This window comes from Lingula anatina, chromosome 1 (assembly GCF_051362555.1).
Source record: "Lingula anatina isolate TDL-2025a chromosome 1, LinAna3.0, whole genome shotgun sequence".
Taxonomy (NCBI): Eukaryota; Metazoa; Brachiopoda; class Lingulata; order Lingulida; family Lingulidae; genus Lingula; species Lingula anatina.
Window position 1 is genome coordinate 45915370 of NC_141767.1, and position 15475 is coordinate 45930844.

Here is a 15475-nt window from a genome sequence, read left to right on the forward strand (position 1 = left end):
GCATCTTTATTTTCTGTTTTTTGTCTGTACATTTGACAGCTTTGCTGCCTTGTTTCACTATTTTTCAGCATATATGCAGCACCGATAACACCATAAGTGGAAAACCAATTTACCTTTTGGCTTGAAACTTGTAGAACTGATAAATATTCATAATACGCAAGTCAAGTTCGAAAATCAGCATGATTCGATTATTGTTAGGGAATTTATGCTGTTTTTTCACTTTTTTCAGCATATATATGCAGCACTGATAACACAATAAGTGGAAAACTGTTTTTTCATTTGGCTTGAAACTTACAGAACTAATGAATATTCATAATACGCAGGTCAAGTTTAAAAATCAGCAAGATCGGACAATTTTTATGGAAGTTATCCTGTTTTTATGTACAGACACAGATGTGTCTGTACATATTGCCATCACCTGCGTCTGTCGTCGCCGTCGCCGTTCATGTCGCCGTTCATGTCGCAGTGCACTTTCAGCGTTAACACCATAAGTGGAAGACAGTTTTACTTTTTGGCTTTATATTTACAGAGCTGATGAATATTCATAAAACGCAGGTCAAGTTCGAAAATCAGCATGATCGGGCCATTATTGTAGAATTTATGCTGTTTTTTCACTTTTCAGCATATATGCAACACTGTTAACACATTTCAAAGAAAACTGATAAGCCTGTTGTCATGAAACTCACAGGAGTAATCAATCTTACTAAAACGCAGGTCAAGTTCGAAAATCGGCATGATCGGGCCACCATTTTAGTAGTTATGCTGTTTTTTCACTTTTCAGCATATATGCAACACTGTTAACACATTTCAAAGAAAACTGATAGGCCTGTTGTCATGAAACTCACAGGAGTAATCAATCTTACTAAAACGCAGGTCAAGTTCGAAAATCAGCATAATCGGGCCATTATTTTATAAGTTATGCTGTTTTTTCACATTTCTTCTTGATTCAATTCTTAGGCATGTTAACAGTCTCATTATTTAATTAATAAGATACGTTAAAGTGTTTGCTTGACATTTCCTGCATCTTTACAACATTGTTAGTTGATTATGTAAAAATGATGGTAAACTTGTTATCATGTATTGTGTAATAAAGTGTCAAAAATGGAAATAAACTCATATTATTGCAGTTTGTAAGATTCATTCATTCATTCACTATGTTCAGAAACTCAGAATGGAGGAAATTGGACATTAAACACTGTTCTATTGATATTTTTCCCATCTCATCAATTTTCTTAGTTGATCATATAAAAATGGCAGTAAAGTGTTAATTTTGTTATATGTTAAAAAATTGTTAAAAATGGAAAAAAATGCATTTCAGGACAGTACTGTCTTGTCTACATTTTGGCATTTTCAAGTTGTGACTTTGAAGTTCCATGGGCCTGAAGACCTTTGCTAGTCACATTTTCTGAATATCCATGATACTAATATTTTATTATTAAAAATTGATGGTTATTATCCTGTTAAACATTATGTAATATTGCATCAAAATTTGAAGAAACCCCTATTTTGGACACTGCTCCCTTAATGACCATTTAAAGAAAACTATGTCACTTACTGTTCTCAAACTTACAGGAAAGAAACATGGGACTAAAATACAGTTTCATTAGGCAGTGCAGTCTATTTGGTAAATTTTTCTGGCAGTTAATCAGTTTTTTGTGAAAATTTAATTTTTCACATATTCATAATAATAATAATAATTTATTAAGCCAATAAAATACAAATGTATAAAATCGGGAATCTTTTGCCCTGTAGTAGCGCCATTGAAATATAAAAAAATGAAAATTAAAATTACATGTTAAAGTTAAAAATAGTTACTGCCGAAGGATAAAAGCTATTTAAAAATCGCTTACTACCCTTAAAAGCTAAGAGTCTCGAATTGCTAGGTAAAAATTTAAAAAGGGTATGGGCTGGATGGGAACTGTCTGTCATTATTGATAATGTTTTCTTTTTAGTCCTGTCTAGATATATAGTATGGACGGGAGTTAGATCTGTTCCAATTACAATCCCTGCAGTTTCGATGATCTTTTCCAACTTGTTCCTCTCCTCAACAGTTGCACGTCCATACCAAACAGTTACTGAATAAGTTAAAATACTCTCTAAAACACACCTGTAAAAGTTCGTTAAAATAAACACATTTCTGGTAAAAGCTTTCAATTTCCTTAAGAAATACATTCGTTGACGTGCCTTTTTCAATAGCTTCGTGATGTTATCGCCCCAGGTTAACCTATTATTCAGCTGAACCCCTAGTAATTTATAATTAGAAACCTGTTCGACCGCTTTACCGTTAACTTCCAAGGGATTTTTACTTATCTGATTTCTTCTGAAGTCTATGATCATTTCTTTTGTTTTGCTCACATTTAATATCAAGTCATTGTCTGTGCACCAATTTACTAAACTTGTAACCGACTGCCTGTATGACATCTCATCATTATGGTGTATCAAGCCGACTAAAGTTGTGTCATCGGCAAACTTCATTAAAAATGTATTTTCCTCCCTCGCCACACAGTCGTGGGTGAATAACGTATATAAACAAGGTGATAAGACGCAGCCCTGGGGTGTGCCAGTGTTTAAAACTATAGTGTCTGAGAAGTTAAAACCGACTTTTACTGACTGTTTTCTGTTTAAAAGAAAATCTAAAATCCAATCGCAGAGTGCTGGTGGAAAATTAAGATCATCCAAAAGTTTAAAATACAATTTGCTTGGTACAATAGTATTAAATGCTGAGCTATAGTCAACAAATAAAATTCTAACATAGGCATTTTTACAATCAAGATGTTCGAGAACTTTGTGTAAACACATAGAAAGAGCATCGTCTACACTTCTGTTACTGCGGTAGGCAAATTGGAGTGGATCAAAGCTATTTGGCACTAAGGTTTTAATAAAAGACAGAACAAGTTTTTCGAATATCTTCATAGGCACCGGTGTCAAAGCAACAGGACGGAGATCATTTAAATTCTCTACAGTTTTACTTTTTGGCACAGGTATGATGGTTGCTGTCTTCCATATTTCAGGCACTCTGCACATTTCAATTGACCAGTTGAATATTTCCGCGAACACATCTGAAAGCTGGGCTGCGCATTCCTTTAAAAGTCGTGATGTTATACCGTCAGGGCCTGGAGCTTTCCTGGTGTTTAAAGCCGAGAAATAACACTTGACTTGCCATGATTGAATAGTAAATGGCGGCACGCGCTCCCCTAGGGTTGGCAATTTCAAGGTGTGACTTAGAACCACCTTGGGCTTGAAGACCCATGCTAGTCACATTTTCTGAAAATCCACGATACGTATATTTTATTATTAAAAACTGATGTTCTTTATGCTGTTAAGCATTATGAAATATTGCATCAAAATAGAAGAAAACACAATATTGGGTATTGCTGCCATGATGACCATCATGGGAAAACCATATTACTTATGATTGTCAAACTTTTAAAAAAGAAACACAGGACTAAAATGCAGCTCGAGTTGGAAAAGCAGTCTAATTGACTTTTTTTTTTGGAAGTTTTACATTTTCAAAGTGTGAACTTGAACTCCCATGGGCCTGAAGCCTTATGCTTGTTACACATTTTACTTACATTGGTATTACCTGTTGAGCATAATTAAAATTTGATGTTGAATTTTCAGTTTAACATAATGTACTTTTACATCAGAATTGACAGTAGCCTATTTTGTTATTTCCTGCTTTTTGTCTGTACATTTGACAGCTTTGCTGCCTTGTTTTTTTTTTTTTTTTTTTTTTTTTTTTCAATTTTTTCAGCACTTTTATAACACCGATAACATGATAAGTGTAAAAATGTTTTTCCTTTCCTTGGATTGAAATTTACAGAACTGGTGAATATTTATTATATGCAGGTCAAGTTTGAAAATTGGCATGATTGGACTATTTTTACAAAAGTAATGCTGTTTTTTTCCCTTTATTCAGCATACATGCAACACTGATAACGCATTTTAAGGAAAACCAATCAGCCTTTTGTCTTGCAACTCACAGGAGTGATCAATCTGACCAGTATACAGATCAAGTTTGGAAATAAGCTTGATCAGTTAAGTTTTGATGAAGTTATTAGCCTTTTTGTATATAAGTGGTTTTTCTTCAGATTTAATTCTTAAGCATGTTAACAGTCTCATAACGGTACTAATTGGATATGTTAAAGTGTTGTTTTAACATTTTCTGCTTCTTAACAATATTGTTAGTTGATTATATAAAAATGACGGTAAACCTATTATCCTGCATTGTGTAATAAAGTATCAAAAATGGAAAGGAACTCATCATTGCAGTTCGTCAGATTCAATCATTCACTATGTTCAGAATCTCCAAATGGAGCTAATTGGACATTATAAATTGTTCTATTGATATTTTTCCTATGTCAACAATTTTCCTAGTTGATCATTTAAAAATGACAGTTAATTGATGATGGTTTTATGTAAAAAAGGTGTTGAAAATGGAAAGAAAATCATTTCAGTACAGTTATCTCTTGTTAACATTTTGGCATTTTGAAAGTGTGACCCTAACTTCCATGTCCTTGGAGACCTTTCCATATCACATTTTCTGAATATCCATGATACTTTTATTTTTTTATAAAAAATTTGATGGTCATTATGCTGTTAAGTATTATGTTATATTGCATGAAAGTTAAAGAAAACCCTATTTTGGACACTGCTGCCAGGATAGCGATTAAGGGAAAACCATGTTACTTATGATAATCAACCTTACTGAAAAGAGTGAAGTGCAGCTTGTGTTGGAAAACCATCGTAATTGTTTTCTGTTTTGAAAGCAATGCAGTACAGTGCTATTTGGTGCAATAAATGTATATGGATAGTAGGCAGTTAATTCAGGGTTATAAAATAATTTGCTTAATTGATTTTCAAGTTATTTCAGGGTTATAAAATAATTTGCTTAATTAATTTTCAAGTGGGTATTAAATGAGATTACATAAACACACATTGAGATTTCATTGTAAAGTCCCATCGGTTTAGCTTTCTTAACTGTGTCACATAATTAGGAATCGATGATTATTATGCAGGTAAATGTTATTTAATATGGAAAATAAGTTTACAAAAAAAAATTTGTGTAACGCTTACATTAATGCTAAAGATGAATAACAGTGCCTTATTATTCTCAAACTCAATAGGGTTATTCATATCATGTTAGTAATTGTACAGCTAGATTAAAAGTTTGAATAGCAGCTTTATTGGTATTTTTTGTTATGTTTTATTTTACATTTTCTTTTAATTTTTTTATGCTGTTTTTTCACTTTTTTCAACATATATGCAACATTAATAACACAATATAAGAAAAACAGCTTAGCCAATTGTCATTATACTCACAGGAGTGGTCAATCTTACAAAAATGCAGGTTGAGTTCGAAAATCAGTGTTATCGGGCCATTATTTTAGAAGTTGTACTGTTTTTTCAAATTTCCTCAGATTCAATTCTTAGGCATGTTAACAGTCTCATTATTGAACTAATAAGATACGTAAAAGTGTGTGTTTGATATTTCCTGCATCTTTACAACATTGTTAGTTGATTATGTAAAAATGATGGTAAACTTGTTATCATGTATTGTGTAATCAAGTGTCCAAAATGGAAATAAACTCATATCATTGCAGTTTGTCAGATTCAATCATCCACATCTGCCATGATGACCATGATGGGAAAACCGTGTTCGTTATGATTGTCAAACTTTCAAAAAAGAAACACAGGACTAAAATGCAGCCCAAGTTGGAAAAGCAGTCTAATGGGCTTCTTTTTCTGGAAGTTATTCATTTTAGTGAAATATTCATTATCTTTTTGGCATATTCATTGTGGGACTTGGAGCTCCCATGGACATGAAGCCGGATGGTAATCAAATTTTCTACATGTTCATGCTATTTATAGTCAATAATCAAAAATTGGTGATAATTATTCTATAATTTATTATGTAATGTTACATCAAAATTGACAATAATCTTTTTTGCACTGCTACTGCAAACATTATGAAAAGAAAACTGTGTTATTTATTATTATATTTAACTTAAGAGTATGATTTTTAGGATTGGCATGCAGTTCAAATTAGAAAGCCAGGTCAGTTGGGTTATCATTTATTATTGAATTTAATGCAATTTTGTGTGAAATTTCATTTTTCTTATTTTGGCACTTTCTAAGTATAAACTTGAACTCTGATGGGCCTGAAGCCTTATGCTTTTACTCTCATCGGTGTTACCTGTTGTGCAAAATTAAAATTTGATGTTGACTGTGCAGTTAAACATAATGTATTATTGCATCAGAAGTGGTAGTCTCCTATTTTGTGCATTATTGTTTTGTGCTCTTCTTAAGTTGTGACTTATGGGCCTGAAAGACCTTTGAGAGGGTCAGTCTATAAATTTCCCTTGGGTATCACTTCGCTAATTTCAGTTATAAAGTAATTTGCCTAATTGATAGGCTACATAAAGCACACTTGTGATTTGAGATTACATAAAGCACACTTGTTGATATTTCCCTGTAAACTCCCATAGGTTAAGCTCTCTGCTAGATTAATAATAAGGAAGCAGTGATAATTATGCAGGTAAATTTTGTTTAATATTGCAAATAAGTTATATATATATATATATATATATATATATATATATATATATATATATATATATATATATATCAAACTGAAAGATTAAAAGTTTGAATAGCAGCTTCATTGGAATTATATTTACCTCTGCCAAGGAGGTTATATTTTCACCCCTGTTTGTCATCAACATAACTCAAAAAGTTATGGACCGATTTTGCTGAAATTTTCAGGAACTGTCAGAAGTGGGCCAAAGAGGACAAAAATCAATAATAATCAACAATTGCTACCTTGGCAGAGGTCTGCACTCTCGGAGTGCTTTTCTAGTTTTGTTGTTTTCCTTTATAATTTTTTCTCAAACACTTGCATTTGTGACTTTAAACTCTCATCCGCCTGAGACTCTGACATTTCTGTTTTTCCACATAAGCAGTTGTATTGTTTTTTATGTCTTTAAACATTATGTTACTTATGTAATATTATTTTATGCACTGTCATCATTTTTCAAATATTAAGACTTACATCATGTGAATTTGAACTCTCATGGTCCTGAAACTAATCTTATTGAAAGGGTAGATTGAGACCATCTTCTGGGACTTCCGGAAGACAGTCAGGTTATTAAGTTTATATTGCCTGGTATCTATTTTTTCTTCTGTTGGAAGACCATCAAAATGGAGGATGGATCAAAATAGATACTTTGGAATACTGTCAGAAAATATCTCTGGGTCCGCTCATGTTATTGACCATTTTACCTGTTGTGCATGATTAAAATTCAGTGTTGACTGACAGTGCTATTATAAGCATTATTTATTATTGCATCAAAATTGACAAAATGACCTATTTTGCATCTTTATTTTCTGTTTTTTGTCTGTACATTTGACAGCTTTGCTGCCTTGTTGTCTGTACATTTGACAGTTTTGGGACTTTGTTCATTTTTCTGATTTTTGTTACAGTTGTAACTTGTCCATGTTTGTTTGTTTCAATTTCGTTTGTTTGTCTTATTCGTAGGACCATATTGATGATGGGTCGTTACACTGAGCCAATTGAGGATGTTCCCTGTGGTAACATTTGCGGTTTGGTTGGTGTGGATCAATTCTTGGTGAAGACTGGCACCATTACTACTTTTGATCAGGCACACAACATGAAGGTAAGTGGGATATATATTTTAAGTTCAGCTTTTGATAATAAAATGGGTCAAATTTTTCCCAAACCTTAGATAAGCAGTATTGATAAAGGCTTAGTGCCAAACGATTTAGTCTCAAAGTTTTGTTTTTTACAAATTTAGACCTATGCCAACATCCTCTAAAATAACAATACAAGTACCAACTTCACTGCCAACTAACATTTTCTTCTGATTGACAAAATGCTTTTTTTTTTCCAAAATCATTCGATGTCAAAAATCGACATTGGTTGTTGATGTCTGTGGACAGTATCAAATTTTTTACTTGTTAATGCTGATTATTAAATAAAAAAAATTGATTGAAATGTATTTTAGCTGTGATAATGAGGCGTGATGAAAAATATCTAGCATTTGTTTTAAAATTGGTATATCTTTGCACATTTTGATAACTTTTTGAATACTGGTTATTTTGGATAGCAGGATTTGCAAGTGATTTCTGTGCAGACAGTTTATCACATACACATAGCTTTGACAAAGAGACATTTATAAGGCCACAATTTTGTATTTTTCAGATGATGAAGTTTTCTGTCAGCCCTGTTGTGAGAGTAGCTGTAGAAGCCAAGAACCCTGCTGAATTGCCTAAGCTTGTAGAAGGTCTGAAGCGCTTGGCCAAGTCAGATCCTATGGTGTTGTGTTGTATTGAAGAATCTGGTGAACACATTATTGCTGGTGCAGGAGAATTACATTTGGAGATCTGCCTTAAAGATCTGGAAGAGGAGCATGCTAGCATCCCACTGAAGGTGACCCCACCTGTTGTGTCTTACCGCGAGACTGTGGCAGAGATGTCCAAAATGACATGTCTCTCCAAATCCCCCAACAAGCACAACCGTCTCTACATGACTGCCCAGCCCATGCCAGATGGACTACCTGAAGATATAGATGATGTAAGTGTTATTTTATATTTAAAAAAAAAAAAAAACATGAATGCATAGGAACTATCTAAACCTAAGAACTTTTTGAGAGGCCTTTATAATAGACATTTAGATGCTTGGCCCTAAGGGGTGGAAGGGATGTGTGTGAATCGATGAACAGTCAGTATTAGTGCAATAATCAAATCATTAATTTCTTATTACCATTGTTTAAAATACTTTGCCTGAAATTTAAAATTCAACTCTGGTAATTTGCTTGAGGTTAGTGATAGATGTGGAAATGAAAGTATTATGTCAGTAAGTAAAAGGTAGCTATTTTTTCTTCAATCATCAGTTTATATTGCATTGTTCACCTCCAATATTTTGAAAAATTGGAGGTAAATAATTCCAATATTAGCTGCCAATTACAGAAAAATTCATTACTATAATTCATTTCAAAATAAAATAAATTCATTCCATTCTTATAACAACACAGTTGATAAAAGTTCTTCTATGACTTCCATGTCATTGATTTTTTAGGGCAAGGTAACACCAAGACAGGACCCCAAGGAGCGTGGCAGGTATCTGGCTGATACATATGACTGGGACGTGAATGAAGCTCGTAAGATCTGGAGCTTTGGGCCTGAGGGTACTGGCCCCAACATGGTTATAGATGTCACCAAGGGAGTGCAGTACCTGAATGAGATCAAGGAAAGTGTGGTTGCTGGATTCCAGTGGGCAACAAAAGAGGTGGGGTTTTGTTTTTTCTCCCTTTCAGAGTTTTAAGAAAGAAATACAAAAACGTGTTATTAATTTATAATTGTCATGGAAGACGAATGGAAATAGACTTTCATTAAATTAATGGTAAAAACAACAATAACACCAAAATAATTCACAATATCTGGCCATGGAGTTGAATTTTATTTCTATTTTCAAAATGTCTAAATTATTCTTCTCGATATACTTGGGAGTTCAGCCTCCTTGTAAATAGGTAAAAACCATGAAACACCTAGAAGAAATTAGACAAACAAGAGGCCAACTGACAGCAAGGCTCACAAACTGCTTTAAAAGCTATCTCAACAAAGTGGGCAGCAAAAAAGTAGTCTGTGAAACCTTTTAATTGGCATAAAAAATAAATGTGAAAAATATTTTTGACAGTAAATTTTGTTTTGATTACATAGGTGCTAAATATGAAATGTGTTCAGTTTTGAATAGTAATCCATGTTGTTACAAGTGAAGGTGTGATGGGTCTTTTTAGATTAATTTAAGGAGGCCATTTTTGTCATTATATTTATGTTTTTGTAATGCCATTCATATGTTATCTAAACCCTTCTATTCTCTGAAGGTCCATTATAACTTGATGCCTTGTGATATGTCATTTTACCTTCAAACCTTCTGCTAGGGTGTGCTCTGTGAAGAAAACATGCGTGGGGTTCGCTTTAACATCTGTGATGTGACTCTCCATGCTGATGCTATCCACAGAGGTGGTGGTCAGATTATCCCAACTACAAGAAGAGTACTGTATGCCAGTGTACTGACGGCTAGACCCAAACTCATGGAGCCAGTCTACTTAGTAGAAATCCAGGTAAGTTGTAATTGCTAAAAATTGTCAGTTGATTTCTCTCCAAGACCTGTAGAAAAGAAGAAAAGGGTCCTTTGCAAGTTTCTTTTATATTAGTCCAAGAAATTGGTGCAGAAAAAAGGGTGAATTGTGCGTTTTTTACCTACAAGCATGAAATTTGGCACAGTTGTAGATAACGGAATTCTAAGCCATTTTGGATATATGGGCATGTCTGAAAATTCCAATATGGCCGCCAAATCCAACATGGCTGCCACAAATACTCTTTTAAATTAAAACCTCTAATATATAGTCCTATAATGGTTTAAAATATCATTTTATAGTTGCAAAATACCATGCTATGAATGAATTATCAATATCCGCTTCTATAGGTGTATAGAAACTCAAAATGGCCTCCAAAAGTAAAATAAGCAGTCTACTTACTCAATATATGCAGTAGTATGGTGAATTCATCAAGCACTTACAATTACAAGCATAAAAATTGGCACAGTTGTGGAGAACATGATTCTAAAAAATGTTGGACAAAGGGGCATGTCTGAAAATTCCAATATGGCAGTCAATTTCAATATGCCCCCCCCCCCAAAAAAAACATTTCATTGTGAAAGTTATTTGTATAGTATTTTATAAAAATACCATTTAATGGTTAGAAAATACCATAGTATGTATGTAGCATCAGTATCTGCCTCTTTAGGTTTTAAAATCCAAAATGGCCTCCAAAAGTCAGCGGGCCACATGTATTGAATTGTAATCACTCGTGAATAGCCATGTGGGCTTTGCAACTACCTGTATAATCAGCATATTCCTATTTGTGCAGGAGCTATTCTAGAGAGTTTGTAAAAAACATCAAGCATGATACATTTATTATGTACTGAAAACAGTCCTTCTTTTGCTAAACCAACATAAGTAGTTTGACCTTTTGCTCTGGATTCTCATTAAGATCATTTCCCAGTTAGCAATCTACTTAAATGGCACTCATGGGCCACCCCCCCACCCCCCCCCCTTTCTAAGAAAAAAAATCCAAAAAAAAAATCGTGCAAAATCCATAAAATGTGAAAGAAACACCAAAATAACTTAGCCTCAAAGAGGCAAGTATAAAAAAGCTTGGGGTGTACCAATTTTGTTTGTTGGTTATGATTCTTCAGCTAGATCAGTGCATGGCGCTTCACAATATAAATGTGCTGTAAGGACGGATTTTTAAATCACCATTCGTGATCAAATGTTCACAAATATTACAAAAATGACAGCTAATCAAACATACAGGTCTCAACAATTTTGGTGTGGTGCATTGGTAAAGTACTAAAAGCAGGGGCATAGTTGCACTCGGTAATCTTATGATGTTATCTTGTGCTTCAAAAGTAAATTAGAAAAGCTTCTAATTTCAGCTCTAAGAAATGGATTTAGTACATTCGCAGTAAGGGCTACTGAGAATTAAGTGAAAACTGATGAGCAAAGAAATACCCCAAACAGAGGGCAGGTGTTGATACGTGCTCTATCCAAGAGTTGCATAGCAGGCTTTAAACTTCATGCACTAAAAAGAAGTAGGCTCCAAACTTTGGGTTTTCATTTGTTCATTTGGCAACTATTTTAGGTACAAACTTATACTTTCAAATAACTGAACATGATAATAAGAGAATTCAAATCCTTCAGTAAGTTAATACATATAAAGCTTAAAAAATTCACGGTGTATTCTGAGGATTATACCAGGAAATTAGTGCAATATGGACGTTAAAAGGTACAGATTCATCGCGATTTCCGGCATCATTGTCATTTTGGACAGTCCAGAATGAAGCCATGGGGAGTATCCACTTACCCAGATAGCAAAACTTACCTTTCGTAGGTAGCTCCTACCACATTTGTTCGTAGTTATGTGTGCAATTGCTAACTGTGGAGAGGGGAGTCAGAAGAATAGGAAGACTGGTCCTATATGGGTTCACACTAATAACCTACATTTACAAGTATGCACTACCACACTTTCATATTCCTATTGTCCCACATGCATGTAAACTGATGCTTTCTGGTGTTAAAATGACCAATCACTCTTGGTATTTTGTTGGGGAAAGTGAATTACATGTAGAAGCTATAGCTTTAGGCAAATTCTGAGAAAGCTGAGGGAAACACAACTAAAGCTAGGCACACATGAATAAATGAAAATTATTTAACGAAATAAGTAGAAATGAAAAATATGTGACATTTAAGTCCCTTGCAAATTGAATGAAAACAAATAAATGTTTTAAAAGCATATGAACTTGCAATTTCGGTCTAGCTAGCTGCTATCTTCTGTTGAGAAATTGTCCATTTACTTAAGTAATAGGCTGATCGCCCATAAAATGTGCAACACCTACTTGATAAAATAACTTTCGTTAATTTAAAACTTATTTGTGAAAATACCTTGACATTTTCATATTCTTTGGCAACTATAGAATTGCTGCATGTGGTGTCACAACTTAATCAAAAGGAGTCCTGTTCCACTTTTTACGGTCATTTGGATCTTAATGTAACTAAAGGAGCGGTTTTTGATAATTCATCTAAACTGAGCTCTGTTTTCAAACCAAAAATATAAAAGATTGTTATAAGATTATGAAGTAGAATTCTTACTTTAAAAGGGTTGTGGTGGCCATATTAGAATTTTCAGATATGTCCCTATATAAAAAATTGCTTAGAATCCTGTTCTCTACAATTGTGCCAATTTTCATGCTTGTAGTTTTAACTGCATGGTGAATTCACCATACTGCTGCTGTGAGTGGCCTGTTTTTCTTATTTTTGGAGGCCATTTTGAATTTCTATACACCCAAAGATACAAATATTGATACTTCATTCAAACCATAGTTTTGTCTAACCAAAAAATGTTGTCTTAAGCTAGTATAGAATTATATACTTGAAGTTTTAATTTGCACGGGTATTTGTGGCGGCCATATTGGATTTGGGGGCCATATATTAGAATTTTTAGACATATCCATACATCCAGAAGTGCTTGGAATCCCGTTTTATACAACTGTGCCAAATGCCATGCTTGTAGTTTGATGAATTCACCACTCTGCTGGATATCTTGGATAAGTGAACTGCTTTTTACTATTGACGGCCATTTTGGATTTAATACTCCTAAAGAAGCAGATATTGATACCGAATTCATACTGTGGTGTTTTTTAACCTTTATATGATATTTAAGCCCTTAAAAGACTATATACTTGAAGTTTGAATTAGAAACCCTATTTTTGGAGGCCATATTGGATTTGGTGGCCGTTTTTGAATTTTTGGACATGCCAATACATCTAAATTTGCTCAGAATTTCATTGTCCACAACTGTGCCAAATTTTATGCTTGTAGTTTTAAGTGCATGATGAATTTACTATTCTAATGGATATCTTGAATAAGTGGAGTGTTTTTTTACTTTTGGCGGCCATTTTGGATTTTATACACCTGAAGGATTCATACCATGGCGTTTTCTAACCTTTATATGATATTTTAAGTCACTAAAAGACTATGTACTTGAAGTTTTAATTTGAAAAGGTATTTGGGCGGCCATCTTGGATTTGACGGTCATTTTGGAATTTTCAGACATGCCCATATATCCAAATTTGCTTAGAATTTCATTGTCCATAAGTGTGCCAAATTTCATGCTTGTAGGTAAAAAATGCACAATTTTTCACCAATTTCCTGGACTATATACAGTATATGCCCCTATGGGCTGAATGGGAAACTAACCATTATTTTGTGCTTTGCCAACAATTTCCATCAAAAGTGATTCACACAGTTGCCTTAATTTGGCAATTGGCACTTTGGTATAAACTAGCAAAGACATATTCTGATTGAATAACCATTTTATTCTGCCTGGATTTCAGTCTTGCTTGTGACATACATATTTGAACTTGTATTTGTGAAAAGCATGCACTAGTCATAGGCATTTGTAATTTTATAATGTACAATCCTGTCTTTTAGGCACCTGAATCAGTTGTAGGCAATATCTATGGTGTGTTAAATAAACGAAGAGGTACAGTGAATGAAGCCACAACTGATCGAGGAGTGCAGTACACGGTCAAGGCTTTCTTGCCTGTAAATGAATCTTTTGGTAAGTCACCATTTGAAACAGGATTAAGAAACTGTCATTCATCTTCTTACAGACTCATAAAGATTACCACCTGCTTGTAAATGTTACCTAGTATAGTAGCTGATGCTATTTTAGCCAGACGTCTATTGTGAAAAAGAAAGAGAAATGGGCTTGATGTTGTTGATACTGTTCTGATTTAAGTCTGCAGGTGAACTGAATTATTTGTTGGTCTTTTGTTATTTAGGTTTTGTGTCACACATCCGCCAAGAAACGGGGGGACAGGCCTTCCCACAGTGTGTATTTGATCACTGGGACCTGCTGCCAGGCGATGTAACTGAAGAGGGCAGCAAGACTGCCATAGTCATCTCTGAGACGAGGGCTCGCAAGAAGATGAAGGAGGGTCTTCCCAAGTTGGACGATTACCTTGACAAGCTGTAAACACAACTGGCTGATGACTAGAGCATTTCACCATCAATCAAAATGAGACCATTTATGTGTATATGTAGTCTTTTCAACAGGGTTCATGTCCCAAGGAGCGGATTTTTTGACAAGTGTAATGTAACAAATGTGATTGAGAAGATTTTATATACATGTACTTGTGACATCAGTTTGGGCATATTTATTACAATGAATATAGACAATATGAGTTCTGTTATGTTAAAAAAAACTGGCTGAAACTGGATAGAGTTCACCAGGTGCAAAGTGGCAAAGAGAGAAAAAAAAAGTAAAATATCAAACTTACTTAAAATCATGATTTGAAAGCCCATTAATACAAGTTATTTGCTTATAACTTCAGAATTCTACGGAGAGCCCATGGAATTCGCTGCTAAAAATGTTTATGGGCCCAAAAGTTGTGTAAAAGTGTCAAATATATGAAATGCCAAGTTATAAGAAAAAAATAAAGGAAGAAAAAAAATGGAAGTTGCTGTTCTTCGTGATGCAAGTCAAAATAATGCTTATACATGTACACAAACTTGTATGCATAAATCTGGATCAATGCATACATTATATTTCAATTAGCGTTTATTTTGCTTTCACTGCACAAATTAACTACAGATTGCTTGGTTTTCAATTTTGTTTGTAGCATTCGATTGGAATGCTCACAACTTTAAGGATGGAAAAGATGAGTCGTTACTGAAGTTGAACATCACATGCTCAAAAGCTTCAATTTTTAATAGCTGCAAAAATAACTAACTGATATTTACAAGCCAATATTTCTTCTGCCAACAGACTTCATCAGGGAAATGAGGGCTGTGAAACTTTGTTCACCAGGACTCGGGACTGATTTTTTGCT

General features: G+C 34.0%; 1 protein-coding gene across 1 annotated transcript in view; it reads left to right on the plus strand.

The window, feature by feature from the left end:
• The window catches only part of LOC106162138 (translation elongation factor 2), a 28495-nt gene extending 13393 nt beyond the window's left edge, over positions 1–15102 (plus strand). Inside the window, exons 9-14 of the mRNA XM_013539282.2 lie at positions 7538–7676; positions 8222–8593; positions 9098–9307; positions 9960–10142; positions 14073–14202; positions 14426–15102. Coding sequence (XP_013394736.2) covers positions 7538–7676; positions 8222–8593; positions 9098–9307; positions 9960–10142; positions 14073–14202; positions 14426–14619 — 1228 coding nt within the window. The 3' untranslated portion in view covers positions 14620–15102. The remainder of the gene's footprint in view (positions 1–7537; positions 7677–8221; positions 8594–9097; positions 9308–9959; positions 10143–14072; positions 14203–14425) is intronic.
• The last annotated feature ends 373 nt before the right edge of the window (positions 15103–15475 follow it).